The 23,113-nt window shown below is 48.7% G+C and overlaps 1 protein-coding gene across 49 annotated transcripts in view; it reads left to right on the forward strand.

Annotated features, from left to right (window-relative positions):
• The window catches only part of FARS2 (phenylalanyl-tRNA synthetase 2, mitochondrial), a 408,395-nt gene that overhangs the window by 187,240 nt on the left and 198,042 nt on the right, over positions 1-23,113 (forward strand). For 43 of the 49 annotated variants that reach the window (XR_014809481.1, XM_084967260.1, XM_084967258.1 and 40 more), the window contains one exon: positions 17,353-17,513. Coding sequence is in view for 48 of the 49 variants with exons in the window: in XM_084967260.1 (XP_084823386.1) it covers positions 17,353-17,513 (161 nt within the window). In the remaining variant the exon portion in view is untranslated. Of the gene's footprint in view, positions 1-17,352; positions 22,285-23,113 lie in introns of those variants that run through there. The other 6 variants (XM_084967292.1, XM_084967295.1, XM_084967293.1 and 3 more) reach the window with 1 other exon arrangement.

Genomic DNA, 23,113 nt, shown 5'->3' on the forward strand with positions numbered 1-23,113 from the left:
AAATGAATGTGCGTAGATTTGGAAAAAAGAACAAGGGCGTAAAATGCATCAAGCATCTTGCTGATGCGAGAGGCTACTGGCCACCACGATGGCCACTGGCCACGCGTAGCTGTCGTGCACTTGGAAGGTGGCTTGTTCAAACCAAGATTCTCCCACGTGTGAAATATACACCACTTTTCAAGTACCCGGTTCAAAACAGGACTATAAGTTTTCTCAGTATTTTAAAAAACATGGGTTACGTGGTGAACTGCATATTTTAGACCTGTTGGGTTAATAAATATGCTAACGTCTTTGATGTCATCGACTTCTTTTTCCCTTTTCAGTGCGGCTGCTGGAAAACACAGAGCCGCCCCCATGGCTTGCCTCACATGTCGATCGAATAAGGTGTTCCAGGGCGTAACCTGCGAAGGAAGGTGTGGCAGGAGTTGATGGCGCAGAGGGTGGCAGGGATTGGGGCTTCTCGGGTGCTGGTCTCTCATCAGCTTAGCCTTTAACTGTTTAAACTGGAGAACTTGAAAAAGCAGCGTCATGGTCGTGTGTGCGTTTTCGGTAGCTCGGGGCCATGCGGGGATGGTTCTGTGTCGGGCAGGAGGACAGAGGCTGGGGTTCTGGCCTGAAGGCCGTTGCCTTCCAGCAGGAGGTTGCACCAGGGCCACGGCAGTAACGGTGGGGGTGGGAGTTGGAATTTTGGAGCGAAGGGTCGAGGGTGGCTCTGTGTCTTGGGTGGCTGGTGGGCAGCTGTGTCGCAGACCGAGGCTTTCAGTTTGGGAGAAGCAGGCTGTGCGTTGGGGCGTGAGCTCAGGTTTGGGGGTGTTGCTCTGTCGTGGTTGTGGCTCCTTTGGAGCCTTGGGGAAGGTGTGTGTGAAGCTCTGGCCAGAGGTGTGGCCAGAGAAAGAGGCTTGTCCCATGGAGCCAAGCCAGGAGATGTGTCTCTAATGCAGCTGTCGTCTGTCCCAGGTAGGCTTTCTTTTCCCCTATCCTCCCAAAGACCATCTGACTCTCTGAGCCCAGCCCCTGTGTAAGTTTAAAAAATAATGACACTGGAGTTCCCACTGTGGCACAGCAGGTTAAGGATCTGGCGCTGTCACGGCAGTGGCTCGGGTTGCTGCTGTGGCGTGGATTTGACACCCCTGGCTCCGGAACTTGCCTAGGCCACGGGTGTGGCTAAAGAAAAAGAAACAGAATAAGAATGAATCCCATTGTGTTATCAAATTGAGTTGTCTGGTTTTTGATACCATCATGGCGTTTTTCCATCATGTCTCACTGGATTGTCCGGGTGTGTTTTAATGTTGAGCTTCATCGATGAAGTGGGTGAATTGTCTGTTCATAGTTTTCTTGGGTTACTTTGAATAGGCAAATGCCATAAGAGATAATTCAGGACTTCCCGTCATGGCTCAGTGGAAGCGAACCTGAGCAGTCTCCACAAGGATGCAGGTTTGATCCCTGGCCTCACTCAGTGAGTTAAGGATCTGGTGGTGCTGCTGTGGCTGTGGTGTAGGCCGGCAGTTCCAGCTCCGATTTGACCCCCTAGCCTGGGAACCTCCTTATGCCCCATGTGCAGCCCTAAAAAGAGAAAAAGAAAGAAAAAGGAAAAAAAGAAAAAAAAAAAAGTAATTCAATCTCAGAAGCCTTAGCCTGAACCATGAGTAACTTCCTTAAAATTCAGTTTTGCTCCGTGTCAAGTAGAGTGACCGAGAGTGGGGTCTCCCTGCCAAGCAGTCCTGGCCGGTCCCCCCAATGCCAGGCTGTTAGCAGCTTTCAGTGGAGGTGGCTGACAGTTCCTCTTGACCAAAGACAGAATTCTGCTGCACCCAACGGTACCAGAACCTGAGGATTATACAGTTGGGTCAGAGGTGAAGCGTCGTGCTGGTGTGGTGGTGCTGGTGATGGTTTTAAGAAGGCTTTTATTTCAGGTTTGTAAGGTCTGAAGGCAGGCATTTCAGAGGAGGCTGGGGTTGTAGCTGGTGTCTGCGTTCTCGGTTCTGGCTTTTGCTGGGGACAGCAACATCCAGGTCAGAGCTGCTCCGAGAGAGCAGTACTCAGGTCTCTGCTTTCTTAGGCCAAGCTTGCGTAGTTACGGCTTTGTATTTGGCAGTGTGAAACGGAAGTGACCTGTCTGTCCCTGTCCTTAAAGGGCACGTATAAAAAATTGTCATTAAGAAAAAACTCAAGCATTCTTCAAAGTGTAGAGAATAACATCACTGAGGACTCTGTTCAGATCACCAGCTCAGGAAAGAAGACGTCACGGATGCAGCTGAAGCCCCAGGCAGCATGTGAATCCCGCCCCCTTTGTGCACCTCCCTGCAGGCATTTTTATGGTCAGACGCCGGGTTCATAGGTTGATGAGTGAAAAATGATGAAGCCATAGTTTTCAAATTATCTTTGGGCTTCCTGAAAATCAATAACACGTGGAGGATACGTTTGCCCAGAAATAGAGCCCCCAAAGGAAGTAAAATACTGATTAAAAATTCATGGTGTATTTATGAAAATGAGAAAATATCGACCGATAGGTATGTTACTGAAGCAGAATATCTGGAGCATCCCGTTGGCTTCTGATTGGTCAGCAAATGATGGATTTGGCTGCTTCCCTCAAGGGAGTCGGGGCAGGCTTATTTTTGACAAGTGCTATTTAACAACAAGAGTGATGGCCACGTACCTGCTTCTTTCCTGATAAAATCACACCCTGGATGAGCTGGAGTTCTTAGGAGGTTTTTTTTTGGTTGTTGTTTTTTAAATATTCTTAGGCATTCTTAGAAATCCTTTCTTTCCTTTGGTCATTATTTTTGTTTTTCTATTTTTAAAATTTTATTATTATTATTATTATTTTTCTTTTCTTTTTTATTTTTATTTTATTTATTTTTTTTTATTTTTCTTTTCTATGGCTGCACCCGCAGCATATGGAGGTTCCCAGGCTAGGGGTCCAATCAGAGCTACAGCCACCGCCGGCCTACACCACAGCCACAGCAACGCCCGATCCAAGCCGCGTCTGCGACCTACACCACAGCTCATGGCAACGCCGGATCCTCAACCCACTGAGTGAGGCCAGGGACCGAACCCGAAACCTCATGGTTCCTGGTCAGATTTGTTTCCACTGGGCCTTGACGGGAACTCCTGTTTTTCTCTTTTAATTGCCTTTTTTTTAGCTTATAAGTCTGCAAAGAGACTGGATCCTGGAGGCTTGAAGAAGGTCTTGGTGATATTCTCTTTGCAGCTTTTACCTAAGGGTTGGGTTTTGGTGTCAACAGACAGCAGGGAACTTCCTGTTGATCAACATTCAGTGACGTCCAGTATTTGGAAAGCGAGGGTGTTTGGCAGTGAAGTGGAGAAGCAGTGCGCTTATCTGGGGCTGATCTTGGCACACGGTTTCCGGAGGGAGGCGTGGTCTCTGCTCCCCGTTCTCCCGCTGGCGCTGCAGGCGGTGCTGGCCTGCACACAGGCGGTGCTTTCACTCATCGCTGCTGGAGAACATGTGCCAGTCCTTTTCTTCTCTTTCCTTTTCTTTCTTTCTTTCTTTCTTTCTTTCTTTCTTTCTTTCTTTCTTTCTTTCTTTCTTTCTTTCTTTCTTTCTTTCTTTCTTTCCTTCCTTCCTTCCTTCCTTCCTTCCTTCCTTCCTTCCTTCCTTCCTTCTTTCTTTCTTCCCTTCTTTCCTTCTTTCCTTCTTTCTTTCTTTCTTTCTTTCTTTCTTTCTTTCTTTCTTGGCTGCACCCGTAGCATACAGAAATTCCGGGGCCAGGGAGGGAAACTTTGCCCCAGCAGTGACAACGCCGGACCCTTAACCCACCAGACCACCGGGGAACTCCCAGTTCCCTTTATTTTCTTGCTGTAATAGAAAGCCCCTGCTTGACAAAAAATTATAAAACTAAGAAAGCTCTTCTAGGTGTTCCCACCAAGACCTGAGGCTCCTGGAGGGCAAAGAACTAACCAGAATTCTGACACAGGCAAGACCTGGTGCTTGTCCATTGTAATTATAGAAGCATCCAGAACTCATGATCACGCGGCCTCTCTGGGTCACCTGTTTAGTGTTTCGTTCCTTAGACACTTAGGGATGTTTTTTCCTCATAGTTTAGCCAAATTTTTGTTTACTGAACCTTTGCACAGTGTAGGACCATCATTTTCGTAATAACAATTTCTGCATGGTAGACTCCTTCTAAATCTCTTCCACGCTTTCTATGAAAGGTTTATACTGAGCTAACAAAATGATTCTTACAATTTTTTCTATATACGAGGAAGGGTGTCGTTGATCTGAAGAATTCGGTCCCATCCGAGGTCATGCAGCTCTTTGATGAGCCCAGACTCCTGGCTCGTATCCAGATGTTAGGGCTGGTTGACAGTCGGGATGGGCCAGACTGTGTGGTGCCAACCAAGACCCCCGCCCCCACCCCCGCCACCAAGAGCTCAGTAGCTTAGTCCACTGAGTGCATTGCTCAGAGTCCCCCATCCACAGGGATGACATCTGGAGCCTTTGGCGGCCACAGCCCCCTTAGCGGCAGGGAGGAGAGAGCTGGATGGAGCCCACTGTCCCCTGCTTCGACACCATCAGCCGGAGTGAGGTCACATGACCCCCAGATCCCCAAAGAGGGTCAGGAGGCGTCCTTGCCTCGGTGTCCAGCAAGAAGAGAACGAAGCAGGGTTTGGTTTTCAGAGACCGTTCCCCCCACGGAGACAGTGCTCACTGGCCTGGGTGGGCTTGTTGATGGAAGGGGCGGTCTGTGTCGTGGTGCCCACTCCAGCGATTTGGTCTGTCGGACCAACACCCTGTGTTCTAGAAGTCTCGTGTGCTTAGAACCGTGGGATTGTGTTTTTAGCTTTGTCAACTGATATCCTATTTTTATCCAGCTCTGTTCCCAGGTCCGTTTAAGTTCCCCTCCATCTGTTTTATCTTATATTCCACAGTCTTGGCCAAAAATGCATTGGATTCTTTGGGAATAAGAATGGAGAAACTGGCCACATTGAATCCTCATTCTTCTATTTCTTGGGTCCATTCCCTATCATTTTTATTCGGTTTAACATGATACGCCACTCTAATTTGGGTCATGGGTGAAATATTTAAATATTGCAAGTATTGATTTGGTCCCTGGTGGCGGAAGGGGGCAAGAACTGGTAAGAAGCACAAAGGGGGAGACGTGAAGGAGGCCGTTTGGATGACGGGAGGGGACAGGGAAAGTTCAAGTTACACATTTACAATGTTGCATCCAGTGAGCGGGACGCAGGAGATGAAAACTCCTGAAACAGTTGGATTTTCCCACCACTGTCTTCAGCAAGTTCTGTCTAATCACTTGTCCTCATTCCGAGTGAAGGTTCAAGCAGAGCCCAGAGCTTTCCCGGTTGGTTTTCAGCACCGTCCAGGCTAATGGCAAAGCTTCCCCCTTCCCTCCGACGTAAAGCAGGAGAAGGCCCAAGACAGTAAAGACCGCGGATATGTAACCCAGTGAATGTTAGACTCCTGGAGCAAGCGCAGGAAGGAAGCAGACGCCTTTGTGAGCTACTCCTCCTGATTTGTTTCCTTCTTGGAAAGGGCAGAAAATATGTCCAGAGCTGTGAAACAACCCAATTAATATCTATGCAGCAAGAGCCAATGATACTCTCGTCCAGCTTCGCGTGTCGACAGGTGAAACTGACGCGCCGCGTGGACAGGTGCAGCGGGAGGGGAGACGCTGGGGAGCGGAGTTTATTTGGGAGTTTCCATCAGCCAAGAGCTGCTTCTCAGCTGTTTTCCCTCTGGGGGCGGGATGCAGTTTGATTTCTAGTTTATTTTAAATGTCATCTTTTAATTATATTTTGGATAATGATGAAGAGAGAAGCAATTTGGTTGTGCGAGTAAATCTTAAAAGGCTCAGTGGCTCCTTTATCTGCTGCCGAAACCAACTCCCACCAGGAAAGAGGGTTTCATTAATTGTCATTACTTGGGAATTATGGAATTAGAACAGCTGACGTTCCTTTTATCATTGAGATATTTAAGTGACAGTGGCAGTACTTACTCTAAATTAAGTTCCCTTCATGGTTAAAAAATTATAACAGTGTGACAAGAAGCAGAGCACTATTAACTTTTATTTTGGAAAGCCATTTTTCTAATGGAGATATGAAAGCATATTTTTTTAGACTCCGAGGCACAAAGTCTTCTTCCTTGGTTCTGCAACAGAAAGGAACAGGTGAGGACAGCCAACTTCATATTCAGGAGTTTTAGCGAGGGATTAAAGCATTTAGAAGGAACCTTGGCGGTTTTCCTATCCTCTACACTAAGAAGGACGAGAACGTTCTTCCATGGCGCTTTCCCCGGGCAGCTGGGCGCTGGGCCACGTTACCCTCCCAAGTGGAAGGTGGCCCTAGATGTCTGGGTTTCGCGGTCGGTGGAGATGGGGCAATAAAAGCCAGAGGCGTCTGTTGACAGGACTGTGTTGACCTGCCAGCTGGCTTCCAGCACTGGACTCTCATCATGAAAGGACATCAGACAGCCTTGAACTGAGGAACATTCCGAAATATCAGTGTCTTGCCACACCAAGAAAGGCCAAGGAGCTGCCCCAGGCTGAGACTGAAAGCGTGGTCCCCAAATGCCACGCTGTCATCCTAGGCTGGATCCTGTTCTGGAGGGAAAGATGCTACAGAGACATTCCTGGGAAACTGACAGAAAGGGAATCTGAGCTGTTGATGAGAGAAGAGGGTCACTGTGATACATGAAGCTGCCAGAATTTGATAACCGGACCTGTAAGAGAATCGTTTTTAGGAAATATACACAGAAGTCCTAAGGGATGAAGGTGCATGGTGTAAGCAGCCTCCTAAATGGCTTAGCAGAGTAGTATGATACACATCATATATATTCATATATAGTTAGAGATATGCACGTGTGACATAATGAAAATCGCAACACGTAGCCACAGCCATACCCTTTGGATGGAGGGAAATCTTTGTGAGAGTCTTTAGGTTTTTGGTGGTGTGCTTGCTCTCCAGTGGGTAGCGCCTGCCTTCTGCTGGGCTCAGCTAAGGCGGAGGTTCTGCGCGACCCCCATGGGGCTCATGGGAGGGAAACGGAAAACAGCGTCGCTAATTCTCAGTCCATGAAATCAAGACTCTGACCCCACGTGGTGTTGTTCTCCCTTTATGGGTGATGACCTTCAGAACTTCCATGACCCTCGGTGACCATGCGTGTCTCTGACTTGTTGGCACCACCGGTTTCACCTGCCCTCTCACGGGAGCACCTGGGCTGGGACATGCTTGTCATTTGCTTCCCTGCGGAAGTTTCCTAACTCAGGTGGTGCGACTGTGCTCCGGGGATGTCTGGTTACTGCCCACGGGCCGACTGCTGCTCTCCTGGCTGTTGGATGTTGGGGGGACGACGTGGCTGAGCTGTGTTAGGGCTGTCTTATCAGGGGGCACTCCCCCGGCTCTGATCAGAGTTGAAGTCGTGCTTCGCCTTGGCAGGGCCCGCATCACATCGCTTGGTCTTTCTGTACCTTGGTGATGCATCTCTGCAGCGTCCTTTGGTTTAGTTTTTCTGAAATCCCCCATGTGGCGCTCAATCCATTGGCCCAGATTTAAGGTGTACATAACCTTGTTAAGATCCTAATTTCCATGGCTGGTGCCATCAAGGCTCAGACCCTGTCTGCACGTCTCCCACTGACGCGTGATTCTTAGACTTTAGAGAAGGCAACTTGAGACCCAGATAAAAGCTGAGATGCACAATTAGTCTGGAGTCCTGAGAGATTGTATGCATTAAAATGACCACTGTGTCCCCAACAGGGCCTGTCTTACAAATAGCTCTGTCTGCTCCTCTCCCTGTTCTTGGCTGCATCAGGTTTTGTGCATTTGGGATCGAGAAGCAGAAACCATAGACTGATGTAAAAGCCACACAGACTTCAGTGGTTCATCTCCAAGACTAAGAAGGCCTCATGTCTGGGGTGCAGAGCTGGCTTTGAGAGGTCGGGGCTCTTTGCACTTGAGCTCTGTGCCTTCCTCTTTTCTCAGTAACCAGCTGGCGGCCTCCTGGTTACAAAACCGCTGCTGCATCTCCAGGCATCGCATCCTCGTGGGATGGTATTGAGTGCGAGATGGAGGGCGGGAAGGATTCCAGAGGACCTTCTCTGAGAGGAAGCTCTCACCTCTGAGCATCCCAGCAGACTTGCCCTGACATCGCCATGGCCACGCCTCCCTTCAAGGGACCAGTCAGGGCAAAGTAAGGGTCCCTTCCCGGCAGTAGGTACATTGTGGCCCAAACTGCAGAGAGGGTGACGTGGCTCTTGAGAAGGCAGCTGACAGTGCCCATCACACCCAGAGGAGGGGCTCAGGGAGCAGAAGGATGCAGATTTGTAGGACAGAGATCCCTGAGGGCAACTGGAGGCGCTGTAAGGGGAATTCTGACTGGCCAAGACCGTTGGCGATTGCTCCACGTGCTGTTGATTGGCATATGCGCCAGAAATTGTTGCTCCTTCATTAAAACCAAAATCTAGGAACAGAAAAGGAAAGAGGATGTTCCGAAGTGAGTTATTTAATGAGTGTTAAGGTCTTCTTGTCGATTAGGATGCAGCCCAGCCCGGACTGTGTTGAGGACCACTGTTTGCACGGCCTGCAGGATCTCATCGCGGTCTGCTCCACGCCACGAAAGGCTCTTTTGAGAGCGGTCTGCCTTGGATCGTGTGAAGGACGCATTGACGGAAGTGTGGGGCCACAGATAGATGCGATTAGAGAAAGTTTTCAGGCAGGAGATCGATCTTTACAGCTTGAAAAGTCAATCATTCGGTGACACGTCTCTGAGGAAACAGTTCAGGGATTGTAGCTGGAAAGCGGGGGATCAAGGGCTAAGTCCGTGGTGGGAAGGGAAGAAACAAGAATTTATGTAGCTGCGTGGCCTTCCCAGGCCTGCCTGGACGTGCAGTGTGGTGCTGGCACGCTGAGGGGCTTCTGTCGTCATAACGATGGTCAAGGAAGTGCAGCCTTCGTCCAGGACCACTGCTGAACACTTAGCCCCGTCAGCCCACTGCCCAGGTCTGTGTGGCATGGGTCAAACCCACTGTGAAAGGCATGTTTGGAGCCATGGAGCCCCACCTTCAGAAGAGCCTACTGGGACATTTAAGCAGCTCCTTATGCAAATCATTTTACTAGCTTTCATGGAATAAAGACAAAATCTATCAGGCAACTGGCAGTTACAAAGCAGAAAAAGCACACAGACAGAAGTGGGACTCTCTGATGCTTTGAAATGCTTTGAACACAGTCTCTCTACATTACTGTTCGAACGTGAATCTGGAGAAACATTAGATGCATATTTGAAGTCAAAAACCCATACACTTGGGCCCCTGTGTCTGTGTGATCTTGCTTAAATGGCTTTTATTTTTTAAACATAGCTAATAATGCCAGCCTGACATCCCCATACGGTCACTGTGAGATCAAAATCAAGAGAAGCAAGGTGAGGTGCTTTGTAATCGGGAAGGTGCTATAAAATATGAATGCTAGGGGCTGGATCGTTTCGCTGTTTCTTGTCACAATTATTTTGGGACCGTGTCAGTTCACCGAGTCAAAGAATTACCAGAAATCAGCCCCTATTGACAGGGAAGGAAAAAATATACTTCATATAATTCAAATATTTTTTTTCAGTGCATCATGGTTTAGGTTTTAATTTGACCCTTGGCTTTGCAACAAAGCAGCCAATGCGAGGAAGCCTCAGGGTGCAGGGTTCAGTCTGTAGGGAAGAATGTGAGCTGGAAGCGGGGAAGGTAGAAACAGAAGCACTGCGGAAGCCCCAGGCCTGGCAAACAGCGGCCTTGCCAGCTGGGCCCGGATGCAGGAGGCTTGGGTGAAGGGTGAGGCAGGTGGGGTGAGGGGACAGAGTATTCAGTTTTCCCGTTGTTTCTTTTTTGTGTGTCCCAATTCTGTCCTTTCTGAGATGTCTTCTCAGAAATGGCATCTCTGCTGTCCCCTCATAACAAGGTAGACACAGTCTCATGGGCATAAACTGAGCAAAAGTCACTGCTTGCACTGAAAACGTCAAATACGAACTTCTTCCTAATAGGAATGAAGCCAGTACATTAAAAAGTGGAAAAATCTCTGAACTTGGCCTTCCTGGCCGTTCACTCATTTCTTCGAGACGCCTGAGCCCTGGTGAGCGCCGGGCACTGTCCCAGCCCCTCCAGCTGTGTTAGTGATGAAAACCAGCCCGGGCCCTGGCCCCGTGGGTCCGACTCTAGCAGCAGAGCCTGACGATAAACAGCACATAAAATAAATACGCAGAGTGGTGGCGTCTTAGGCGATGATGTTCTCGGAAGAAAACAGCAGAGGAGGGGATTCACTGCTGAAAACCTTTCTAAGGAAGTCAGCCTATATATAAACCCAACATGATGGGAGGGAAGAGTCCAGAGATGGGAACATTTAAAAATGGGGTGGTGTGGGGGGGAGATCCAAGTGCCTCCCATCTGAAATATTCTGTTTAGCTGAAGTTGTGTCTTTACAGTCAGTTTTCTGCTCCAGGGACTCTGGTTTACTGGGACCCTCTGGTACTGGAATGCAGGAAAAAAAAGAAAAAGCCCAAGACAGTGTTAGCCCGTGAGCACTGGCAACAAATTACAGCTGAAGAGTGCCAGAGCCCTGAAAATTAGACCTGCCGTAAGTGTCTAGTTATTTATGGCTCCCTTTCTTCCATAAAGATCTTGAAGTGCTGTGTGAGTGTATATACAGGAGGATGAAAGAAGTAGCTGAGATAATGAGGACAAAGAGGAGACGGGGATGAGAAAATAAAACTGGGGCCAGAGCCACACTGAGAAATGGACCCGTGTCGGGCGACCCGACCCGTAGGGATGACTCGAAGCCGCCTTGGGGCCGAAGTAAGGAGTGAATGAGGATCAGTTGTGACACTGCAGCAGTCCAGTTGTTCAGGAGAAAGCAGCTTTTTCTCTTCCCACTTTCTGAGCTCTGAGATGAGTCTTCTTTCGTGAAGACTCGAGGGAAGACCTGGTGATCAGCATCTCTGGCAAGGAGATCCTGCCACCTCACGCCTGCAGTGGGCTGATAGCACGAGGCAGGGGTCCAGTTCAGAAGAAGCAAGTCAGGAAGGGACCAAAACAAAGCATTTCCAAAGTGAAGTGGGGTCCGGCTCGGCACGTAGATGCCTTTCCTTGCAGCCCTCCATGGCTTTTCGATAAGAACAATTGTGAGGTTGTGGACAGTGGCAGGAAGCTTGGGGCCAGCCGCTCCCTCCCCTCATGAAGGTCTAGTCCTTGACCTTCAGCACACGAGGTGGCTGGGATTTCCGGTACTGATGGGATGGCCCCTCTCTGCCCTGAGCCTGGAGCCCCTCCAGCCCGCCTCACGGACAGCCAGGTGGGGCTGAGGCCCTCCAGTCACGCACACCAGGCATTTCTGTGTACTGTGGTCTTCCCAAATGCAGGCATTGGTTCCTTTGGAAATATATTCCTGAGGAGTTTTATATAGATAATATGCCATCTACAAATAAGACAGTCTGGCTCTTTCTTCACAAGTGATTAAGTTTTTTTGGGGTTTTGGGTTTTTTTGTTTGTTTTTGTTTTGCTTTTGGGGGCTGAACCTGTGGCATATGGAGGCTCCCAGGCTAGGGGTCGAATCGGAGCTACAGCTGCCGGCCTACACCGCAGACGCAGCAGCGCTGGAGCCTTAACCCACTGAGCGAGGCCAGGGATCAAGCCCGCAACCTCCTGGTTGCTGGTCCGTTTCATTTCTGCTGTGCCACACGGGAACTCCAGGATGTTTTTGTTGTTCCTTTTTTACTAGCTAGGAACTCAGGCTGATAGAGGTGGACATACAGACATGAGAGTGGACACCCTCATCTTCAGCCTGATCCTGAGGGCAAAGCAACCAGCCTTTCACGTTCAGTGTAACATTAGCTGCTTTTTAAAAAAATTGTGTCTTTGATCAGATTGAAGAAGTTCCCTGTGTTCCTCATTTGCTAAGAGTTTTTATGATGAATGGATGTTGCGTTTTGCCAGTCGCTTTTTCTTTCTCGTCTGCTTATTGAGCGAATTCCATTATTGATTTTCGTATGTTGAGCTAACCTTGCATTGGGATAAATCTGGTTGTGAGGTAACATCCTTTTATGTGTGGCTGGATTCCATTGGTTCATATTTTGTTACAGTTTTTTGGTTTTTGTTCTTCGCTGTTCGTGATGCATATGGAATCCTCTTAAATCTGCCTCACTCACAAGCCTGCTGTCGGGGCTAGGATGACTGGAAAGCTGGGTTCACCTGGGATCCTTCCCTGGCGTGCGGGGCAGGGGGGCCTCCACAAGGCCTCTCCATGTTGCTGCTGCTTGGAGCTTGGCAGCTGGGTCCCAAGACAGAATGTTCTGGAAGGAGAATCCTGAGAGGGAGTGACTGGAGGGTGATCGCGCCAAGAACCCGCAGGTTCGCTGGGTGGCTTTTTCTGCTGTAACCTTGGGAAGTCACACAGCATCATCTCCCGGTATTCTATTGGTTGAAGCAGGTGCAGCCCATTGGGATTCAAGGGGAAGGGTTTTCAGGTTTTTTGAAACCCCACATTGATGACACTGATTTTCCAGTGTCATATGAAAAATGTGCTGGCTTTCCTAGAAAGAAAGGCCATTTCAGGCGGTAAGGAGGACGTAGAGATCCAGTCTTACTAATCGTGATTTTCCTGAAGGCCTGGTACCTGTGTGACCAAGGAGTGCTTTGTTCTTCTTATAACCTCTCAGAAGCAAACAGAATTAGTGTATTTTTCTCTAGTCATGCAAAGTCTGACTTGAAAAGTTCCTTCTCACTCTTTCTAATATTCACTAGTGTAGCGTCCGCATTGTCCTCCACCTGTCAGGTCTCTCCCACCCCCTCCCCACTCCTAAAAAAAAAAAAGGCGACTGCTGCTTTTCTTTTACACTTGGTCTTAGCCAGAAGGCCAAGAAGCGAAACGCTGCTTTTCTTTTATAACCATTACACTCCATTGTGTGGACATGGCAGGGTTTTCAACCAGCTCCTCTGAATGGGCCCTTGAACTATGTACAGTCTTTTGTTATAAATAACATTCCAACAAATAGCCTTCTACGTTCATAACTTCCCGTAAGTAGACGTTCTAGGTGCTAAGGTGGCACGATGGCACACGTGCATCCTCGGTTCTGAGAGCAGCTGTTATGTGACACTTGTGGGGTCAGTGGGTTTCAAAGGTTCCCGACCCACCCGCCCCGGGCGGGGCACCTCCTCTCTGTGGGAGAGAGGGCTTGGTTTCCCTCGGCTTTGCCGTCAGGTATGGGATGAAATGTTCTTATTTTTGCCAATCCGGTAAGTCCGAAATGGAACTTCATGCGTCTTCATCTTGTGTTTTTTTTAAGTGAGCTTCTCATCTCATTCTCTTTCCTTTTCTGTGGACATCTTCACGTTCGTCCGTCTGAAAAAGTAGATGGTCGCTCTTTTCCTTTGCTGTCGTCAGGGACTCTGTGTTATTCTGGTTTCGCTCTAGCAAAATTTCAGAGGACGGGGAAGAAAATGAGCGTGATGGGTGTAAGGAGCGAAAAACTGCTGGATGTAAAAGAACATCAGAGAGCCTGAGCTTACGGCTCTTTTGGTTATAGATACTGGGCTCTAGATCGTTGGTTTTATCTAAACATTTATAATAAAATCTAAAAGATTTAATAATTAAGGAAGAAGCTTAACTCACAAACATTAATATTTCATCTATTATCTTCATGATTTTTTCTTTGAAAAGATATTTCAGAAACATGTTTTAAAGTTGTTTTTAATTTTTGTACATAACAACCCTCATTTGTATCTATGTTAAGTACTGGTATCATAGTACATATTCATTTCATCATTGACATTTTCATCATTTCTTACAGTCTGTCCCGTAATAAACATTTACTTGTACAATTATGATTTTTAATGATTACTTTAAATATGCTATAATTTTTGTTTGTTTGTTTGTTTGTTTTGTCTTTTTAGGGCCACACCTGCAGCATATGGAGTTTCCCAGGCTAGGGGTCAAATCAGAGCTGCAGCCGCCAGCCTACACCACAGCCACAGCCACACCAGATCTGTGCCACGTCTGTGATCTACACCCCAGCTCACGGCAACACCGGATCCTTAACCCACTGAGCAAGGCCAGGAATCAAACCTGAGTCCTCATGGATGCTAGTCAGATTCGTTAACCACTGAGCCATGATGGAAACTCCTAAAATAATAGTATAATTTTTAAAGGTCTTCCCTAATTTGGGACATTTAGGTTGTTTTCATGTTTTTGCTCTCATATTGCTCTGAACGTTTTTGTTTTTGTTTTTTTTCCTTTCTCTCTTTTTTTTTTTTTTTTCTTTTTAAAGCCAGCATATGGAAATTCCTAGGCTAGGGGTTGAATTGGAGGTGCAGTTGCTAGCCTACACCAAAGCCACAGCAACACCAGATCCAAGCCACATCTGTGACCTACACCCCAGCTCATGGCAACGTCAGAGGCCAGGGATCGAACCTGCCTCCTCACAGATCCAAGTCCAGTTCGTTTCTGCTAAACCACAGTGGGAACCCCCCCCCCACTTTTTTTTTCTTCTGTTGAATTATTTCCTTGGGATAAATTCCTAATGAAGTCAGAAAGATAAAGAATTTGAGCACTATTATGGACCTTTGCAGGTATTGCCGTGATGTTTTCAGAATTCTTATAGGAACGTGTAGTGTGACCAGCAATTACTAAGGGTGCTGGAACCACTCCACCAGGACCAGGCAATGCCACTTAAAGAGAAAATTCTTCTTCTAGTACAACACATCACGCTTGTATTAATTTTCCTGTTTTTAATTTAGTCACCAGCCTTTTTTTGTGGTTTTCACGCATCAGTACAAATTACTCTCTCAGGCGGGTCACGTGGTCGGGGCTGTGCACCCCGTTTCCCACTGTGTGGTTCAGTCCATCCTGTCCACCGCCACCCCCCCCCACCCCCGCCCGAGAGATCCTCTTTCTCGAGACACAGGTGCGCCCAGCCTGGCCCCGCCACGTGCTCTGCTTCCAGGCGCGTCTTCCCTCCGATGCCGCCTCATTCTCTCTTCTCTACCTTTGCCTGTTTGTGATCTCATTTGGAGTATTTTTTTTAACCCTTCATCTTTTAAACAGATCACTCCACGAGCCTCGTACTTCATGGCTTCTGCCGTCGTCGTGGTTGCTTGTATAAATGACGGTGGTGGCAGCACCTGGCTGGTGGCGGGTGCCCCCTACAAGCTTGCCCGCCTGTGTGATGTTTCCAGAATCCACCGCTACCCCCCCACCCCACCCCGCCACCGCTCCCCCCTTTGCCAGTGGAATCGGCCCTTCAGTCTGGAGCGGCCTCTCAACGTCCTCCACCCTTCGGGGCAGCATTCGTTTTCTTTTATTGGGTAACTGATTCACCTCGTGCTTAGTGGCTTAACACAGCACGGCGTTGTCACGTGTCGCGACCTCCGAGCATCAGGAGTCCGGCGCACACTCGAGGTGGGCCCCTGCCCAGGGCTGAGACCGGTTGAGATCAGGGTGTCTCCGGACCGGGTTCCCTGTGATGCTCGGGGTCCTGCCTTCTCTTGCTCAGGCTGTGGGGAGAACCCATTTCCTCGCGATCCTGAGAGTGAGCTTCCCGCTTTCCTGCTACCTCCTGGGGCCTCCCTTGGCTCCTGGGGGCCGCCCTCCAGTCCTGGCCTCACTCGACTGTCTCTCTTCCCATTGGCTCACTTCTCCTCGCCAGTAGGAGACTCTCGGGGGTTCACTGAGATGGACTCATATAAAGTGACCTCGCCCCAGTGTTGAAATCTACTCCGGGTCCTCTGACTCCTGGTTGGGGGTGGCGGTGACACAGGGCATTGCGCTGGAGTGGCCATCCTGAGCCATCTCAGTGCCCCCAGCATCCTGCTCGTCCTCCAGGGTCCATTGAAATGATGCTCTTTTGGGGGCCCTTCTGGGTACCAGAGCCGCTCCCGTGCCTTCTTCCCCTGCAGGTTCTACTTTCTGTTTCCATGTCGTGTAAATAAGCCTGAGACTTCAGGGTGTTGTTGTTGTCTGAACAGCACACTCACCTCTGGCAGGGCGGTGGCAGCCAGGTGTCACCTGGGCGGTCTTGTGGTCCCTGTGTGTTAACGGGGCAGCTCTTACTAAGAGTAGGAGTGTGTTTTTATGAAATCGAGGGTTCTTGGAGGCTGGACACACCGTTTCTGGCTGTTCACGGTCCACTGTGGCATGTTTTGAACAGAAACTGTCTCTTCTCTCCTCTCTGTAACCTTAATATAGTGGCTGAGTGTTGGAACGAGGGCCAGTGTGGGTTACAGGAAGGCCTCCAAGGCAGGAAGCCGGGCTCAGGAGGCCTGGGCTTCGAGCAGAGATGAAAGGCAGTAGTGGAGAAGCAGACTCCAGAGTGCCTTGGCGAGGGAGGCGCAGGGTGTGCCATCCAGGTCCCCTAGAGCTCCTGGACCCCTCCTGCAGGCCTTGCCTTGGGACATGCTGGCCGACGGCCCTGGCTGGGGTCAGGGGTGGAATGTACCTGTGGACCCTCCTGCTTTTAAAAAAAAATCATTGTATATTGAAGTATAGTTGCTTTACAGTGTTGTGTTAGTTTCAGGTGTGCAGAACAGTGATTCAGTTACACATACGTATGTATGTATTTGTTCTTTTTCAGATTCTTTTCCTGTGTAAGTTATTACAGAATATCGAATAGAGTTCCCTGTGCTATGCAGGAGGTCCTTGTTGATGATCTGTGTTATATACAGTAGGGTGTATGTATTAATCCCAAACCCCTAATTCTTCCCTCCCCCCTTCCCCGTTGGTAACTATAACTTTATTTTCTACGCCTGTGACTCTGTTTCTGTTTTGTACGTTCATTTATATCATTTTCGTAGATTCCACATGTAGGTGATATTATATAATATTTGTCTTTCTCTGACTTACTTGACTTAGTGTCATAGTCTTGAGGTCTGTCCATGTTGCTGCAATTGGCATAATTTCATTCTTTTTAATGGCTGAGTAATATTCCATTGTATGTGTGTACAGCATCTTCATCCACTCCTCTGTCGGTGGACATTTAGGTTGCTTCCATGTCCTGGCTGTTGTGAATAGTGCTGCAGTGAACCCTCGGGGGCATGTATCTTTTTGAATTACGGTTTTCTCTGGATAGATGCCCGGGAGTGGGATTGCTGGATCATACAGCAATTCGATATTTAATTTTTTTAAAGGAACCTCCATACTGTTCTCCACAGTGGCTGCACCAATTTATACTCCCACCAACAGCGTAGGAGGGTTTCCTTTTCTCCACACCCTCTTCAGCATTTATTGTTTGTGGACCTTTTGATGATGGCTGTTCTGACGGTGTAAGGTGGTACCTCATTGTGCTTTGATCTGCATTTCTATAATAATTAGCGATGTTTTAATCCGGTGTTTCGTCTTCTTTTCTCATTGTAGCTGGTGCTCAAGAGCGGATCGGTTGGGCCTTTGGCCTTGGACTCGAGCGGCTGGCCATGGTCCTCTATGACATCCCCGACATCCGCCTCTTCTGGAGCGAGGACGAGCGCTTCCTGAAGCAGTTCCGCGTGCCCGACATTAACCAGCAGGTGAAGTTTCAGGTAACTGACTTACGCGAATCAAGTGGAATATAATTGAGAGGGTCACGTAGCTCGAAGAGAAAATCATTGAATTTAAGGATAATGTGATTTCGAAAAGAGGTTTTAAATAGCGAGTCATAAACACACAGGAGTTCATAAACCATCAGGAATTGTATGCGGGGAAAAAAAAAGAGGTTTACCAAGCCTGTTGGTCTAAGCAGAGAACCAGCTTTGGGTGTTGCTTAGCATCATTCTGTCATGAACGTTCATCTTTCTCACTAAAGATGCTTTTGCAGTTGAAGTTGTTTTAATGACAGTATTGGCTTTCTTAGGATGAGTGTTTTCCACGTATATTTTTTTTCATCATTTTACCTTCTCTATCTTTATATTAAAAATATGTCTCTTGGAAACGCTCAGAGTTGGGTCCTTTGTAAACTCACGTTTAATGCAGTGTTGAATGCATCTGATGTTCAGTATGATTCTGTGGGATATTCTTGGGCTTAATGTTACCACCTTTTATTAGTTCTGACCCATTGTCTCTCTCTGTTCTTTATTTGTTAATTGAGGTTTTGCCCGCAGATTTCAGTTTGTTTTTGTATTCCATTTTATCACGCCCATTGCTGTTTAATGTCGCCGTTTCCGTATTATTTTAAGTGGTTATTCTAGACTGCAGTATGGGGAATTGATGCATCCCACTTTACCATGAGCAGCTATTACAACTGCATGAAACATTTAACAACAGCCTTGCAATGCTGTAATTCTATTTACCCCTCCTGTTTTTGTGTTATTATTGTCATACGTTACTTCTCCATGTGTTAAAATCCCACAGCACATTGCTGTTTGTTTCATATAGCCAACTGTCTTTTAAGGAAATTAAAGCTATGTTATTTTATATTTTCTTTGGTATGTATCCACTGATCACCCTTCCTTTCTCCCATCTTAATTTTTCGGGGGCGTTTTCTTTAAGTCTGAACAACGTCCTTTCCCGTTTCTTATTATCGTGCAGCCTGGCTTCCCCCGTTTTGTTTGTCTGGAAATGGTTTGTTCCACCTCTATTTTTTAGGAATATTTTCTGTGGATACTAGGTTGCCTGTGTCTGTGTGTGTGTGTCTGTGTATGTGTCCGTGTGTGTGTGTGTCTGTGTGTGTCTGAGTGTATGTCTTATGTGTGTGTGTATGTCTTGTGTGTGTGTGTCTGTGTGTGTCTGAGTGTATGTCTTATGTGTGTGTGTGTCTGTGTGTGTATGTCTTGTGTGTGTGTGTGTGTGTGTGTCTCTGTGTCTGTGTGTGTGTCTGTATGTATGTCTTATGTGTGCGTGTCTGTGTGTGTGTCTGTCATGTGTGTGTGTGTCTCTGTGTGTGTCTGTGTGTATGTATGTGTGTGTGTGTCTCTGTGTGGGTATTGTTGTTTTAGCTCTCAGATGTCTGTCTGACCTTGTCTGTCGTTTCACTCTGGTGTTGAGCAGGTTGACCTGCGTGTGATTTTCTGCCTGTTGTTTCACTTGGGGTTTCACTCTGATGAATCCGTGCTTTTCAGCCCTCTTTGAAAGTTCTCATCTGATGCCTCTTCCAACAGCTCTCCTCCTTTCTTTGCTCTTCAGGTTGTAACCGCACGAGTGTCAGACCCCAGAACTCTGTGCCCAGGGTTTGCTTTTTATTATTGGTTTTTTTGTCACCCTGTGCTTTATTTTGGATGGTTTTGCTTGTCTTGTCTCTGTGGTGTCCAGTTAACCCCGGAGCCCCTCCAATGAGTTAATCAGCTTAGACATTGTCATCAGTTCTTCACTTTCTTCTTGCTTCCTTTTGAGAGTTTGTGTTACTCTGATGAAATGCTCCATCTTTTCCCTCACTTTATGCATTTTTCCCTTACATTCCTTAGCAAGTTCATACTAGTGATTTTTGAGTCCTTGTGTATTATTTCTAACTCTTTTTTTCTCTGTTATTCTCCTTTTATTCCTTTGCGTCTTCGTCAGGGGCTCAGTTTTCCTGCTTTTTAAAGTGTGTTTGAAAGAACACAGCAGCTGAGGTGGGTGGCCTCTGTCCTCAGGAGGCCTCACCCCTTTCCTGGGGTGGCGCAGGTGACGAGGCCGGGTCCTTTTGTTGTCACCGGGAGTCGAACTGGACTTCAGGTCTCCTCTCCTCTGGGTGCTGAGACCTGGCCGTGCGGCAGAGGGTGGGGTCCGCTTGGGGGGTTTTGAAATCTCGCCTTGCTGTCCACCCGGCTGCCAGCAGCTTCTTCCACGCCCAGGGCTTGCTGAGCAAAAACCCTGCAGGAGAACTGGCTTCTCCATCTTCCGGTCGCCACCCGCCCTGGCCAGGCCTGGCCCGCAGAAGTTTGGCTCGTTCCTCCTTCTTCCAGCAGTTTCTTCACCAGGAGCAGGCTTGCCTTCCTCCTGCTCGTGCCCCGTGGTGGACGCACTAGGATCCAGGGCTTCCTGGATTCTCTCCGGAATTCCCTCACCTCCGCGTGGGTCCGCATGTCTTCAGTATCTTTTATGGCAGAAGACTTCTAAATTTATTGTTGTCTCGTTGTTACAGTGGGACCGGTGGTTTTTGGGGACCTTTTATATCCTAGCAGGAAGTGGAACCTCCTATCATTATTTGATTTTTCTGCTTTCATCTTTATTGGCCTTCTTAAAAATCCTGTTTTTTCAAAAAATAAGCTATTTTTTATTCCAGCACCAGGTCCTCCTAGGTTAATTGGGAAGAAAGCCCCATCTAAATGGTCAAAAGCAGAACCTGGCCAAGGAGCTAAGCTTTTCTCGTTCACGTCTTCATTCACTCGGTCACTTAGTAAACTGGCCAGTGTTGATGGATCACCAGCCAGCCTGGCACAGAGCAGTGGGCAGGACATGGCCGTGGGGCAAGCACAGATGGGTGACATGGTTGCAACCACGAGATGGTGGCTTCTATCCAGTTCCAAGTGGCCTCACAGGCATCTTCTCTTAAAGGCACAGAGTGTCCGGGAGTAGGCTGTGGACCTCTTGCATTAAATGTCTTTTAAAAAATCAGGGCCGGTTTTTCTCCTGCCAAGGTGGAAACCAGTATGTGTGCACCTGCCCAACTGAATATAGGTTTCACGGTTGCCCTTATGTGATACACTTCAGGTGGTGTAGCCAGGATTGGACTGCGGAAGAAGCAGATGTCCGTGAAATGCTTTGAAAATTATAGATGATGGAGAGCTGTTTCATAGTTGTTCACTGGTAATTAGTGTCTATTGATTATATTCCGGGTTGGTTTCCTGTTGCTCAGGTAACCAATTGCCACAAACCCAGCAGCTTAAAACAATACGTCTTTCCTATTTTATGACCCTGGAGGTGAGTCCGAATCCACGTGGTGGAGCTGAAGCTCAGAGGTCAGCGGGGCCGGGCCCTCCGGTGGCTGCAGGGAGAACCCGCCTCTGCCCCGGTTCCTTCCGGGGCGCCAGCTCCGGGCCGCATCACACCGCCCTCCTCCCTCCCGCCCGCGTGACCAGTCCCGTCGCCTTCGCTCTGAATGTTTGTCTCCTCCTTACAAGGGCCCTTGTGACAAGATCCTCTCCACACATCAAGCCCTTCTGGAATCGTCTCTGCGAAGGTCTTGTTGAGTGTCAGGTGACAGCCGCAGGTTCCGGGGCTCAGGATGCGGACGTCAGCCCATCACATACCCCTTTCTCTGCCATTTTCACCACGCAGGCTGCTGGCTGCGGGTAGAGCTGGGCAGATTCCGTGTTCACTGCGAGGAGTTCCGCAGTAGCGATTTTTAGCTGTGTCCGTGGAGTTGTCGTGACCTCGCTGAGGAGCAGGGGACGGCTTGTCACTTCACGTTCTTGACCTGTCCTGGGCAAAGTGGTGAACGTGCTCGTAAGAAGGTGGCGAAGCTGAGACTGAAGACCGCGCGGCTGACATCGGGGGCCGTGACCGTGAGAGGGCCTCCTGCCAGCTGGGCGGCCAGTTGTGGATGGACTGGGAAGCTGGCAGGGCTTGTCCTTGCTCTCCCTGGGGAACCAGGCACCATGGTGAGCACTCGGTTGTACGAGGCCCTGGAGGTTCTTCAGGCCACCCGTGGCCGTCTGCCCTCAGTCCGTGTCTCCTGCGGCCGTGGGTCAGCGCATCAAGCCTTATTCCGCTTGCCATCTGTTGAGTGCTTTGTCCGAGCCACTGAACCAAATCCCTTGCCTCTGTTATAGCTTTCTTCACGATCCAGTGGGAAGGGTTCTATAAGCCCATTTCATAGATGATGAACTTGAGGCTCAGAATCACCAGGAAACTTAGCCATAACAACTCCACCAGCAAGTGGCAGCGCTGGGATTTTATTGAACGTTGACTGCAGAGAGCTCGTGGTATCAGAGTAGTCAGCTGTCGTGCCCAGACCGAGGCACGGTTCTGGAGTCAGTAAGAGGATGCGGGCAGTTCCTGACATCAGGTGGTTTCCAGGGGAGGGAAGAGACCGATGTGTCAGGAGATCTGGGTCAGGTGATACCCAGTGCAGCCCTGGAACCACACGGAGCTGAATGCGGAATTTTGCGGATACTGACCAGTGCAGGTGGAGGTCAAATTTTTCTTCTTTCTTCTTAATCCTATTTTGCTAGTTAATTCTCTGAATCCTTCCGTGTCTCCCCAGAATTGTATTAGGACTTGAGCCTGTGATTACTTGCTAATCTCCAGGGCTTGGAATAGCTCCTAGATCTGGTTTGGCTGTCATTATCATAAGTGTTGTCTGATAAGACTTAATGCAGGATTATGCAGTGTTTCCTGGTTCTCGTCCCAAATAAATCCAGCTGTGAGAATCCCCGCAGCTTCCTTGTGTTGCAATGAAATTAATGGGTCTCAACTTTTTACCATTTCCATGTGCGATTTTTCCCATTTCACCAAAAAAAAAAAAAAAAAAAAAAAGAAGAAGAAGAAGAAGCACATTAGTATTTTTCTTTTTTCTTTCTTTCTTTTCTTTTTTTTCAGTCTTTTTGCCTTTTCTGGGGCCGCTTCCTGCGGCTAGGGGTTGAATTGGCCCTGTAGCCGCTGGCCTACGCCACAGTCACAGCAACGCCAGATCCGAGCCATGCCTGCGACCTACACCACAGCTCGTGGCAACGCTGGATCCTTAACCCACTGAGTGAGGCCAGGGATGGAACCCGCAACCCCATGGTTCCTGGTTGGATTCATTAACCCCTGGGCCATGACGGGAACGCCACATCAGTATTTTTCTTTTGCTGGAAGAGGGATGTTTATCCCAGAAGACTGTAGTGGAGACGGTGGAGGAAGAGGCGGGGAAGACGGCCACCATAGTGCCTTTTCTGTGCCCTGCAGTCGTAGTCGGAGTTCACAGTTGGGGGCGGAGCGACCGACGAGGAAGAGGGTGGACGGCTTGTCGTGGGCGCCACCATCATGCGTGTATGAGGAGCGTGGTAGCAGAGCCTCTGCCTCCTGGGAGCCTGGCCTCCCCGTTCACCGGCGGCGGCGGCACCACCATCCCTGCTCTGAGCACAGCGGCCCAGTCCTGTGAATCCTGGTCCTCTGGGCCCGCGGATTCCACCCTCTGCCGGCTTTGCGGTTGGTGCCACGCAGCCCCAGCCGAACGAGGCGGGGGCCCGCCAGTGACCCTCTGCCTTGGGGCCTGTGGAGTGTGGCCCCATGTTTGTACTGG

This window comes from Sus scrofa, chromosome 7 (assembly GCF_054392235.1).
Source record: "Sus scrofa isolate SSC_HxYL_T2T_F1_AM1 chromosome 7, Sscrofa_HxYL_maternal_Yorkshire_Landrace_v2.0, whole genome shotgun sequence".
Taxonomy (NCBI): Eukaryota; Metazoa; Chordata; class Mammalia; order Artiodactyla; family Suidae; genus Sus; species Sus scrofa.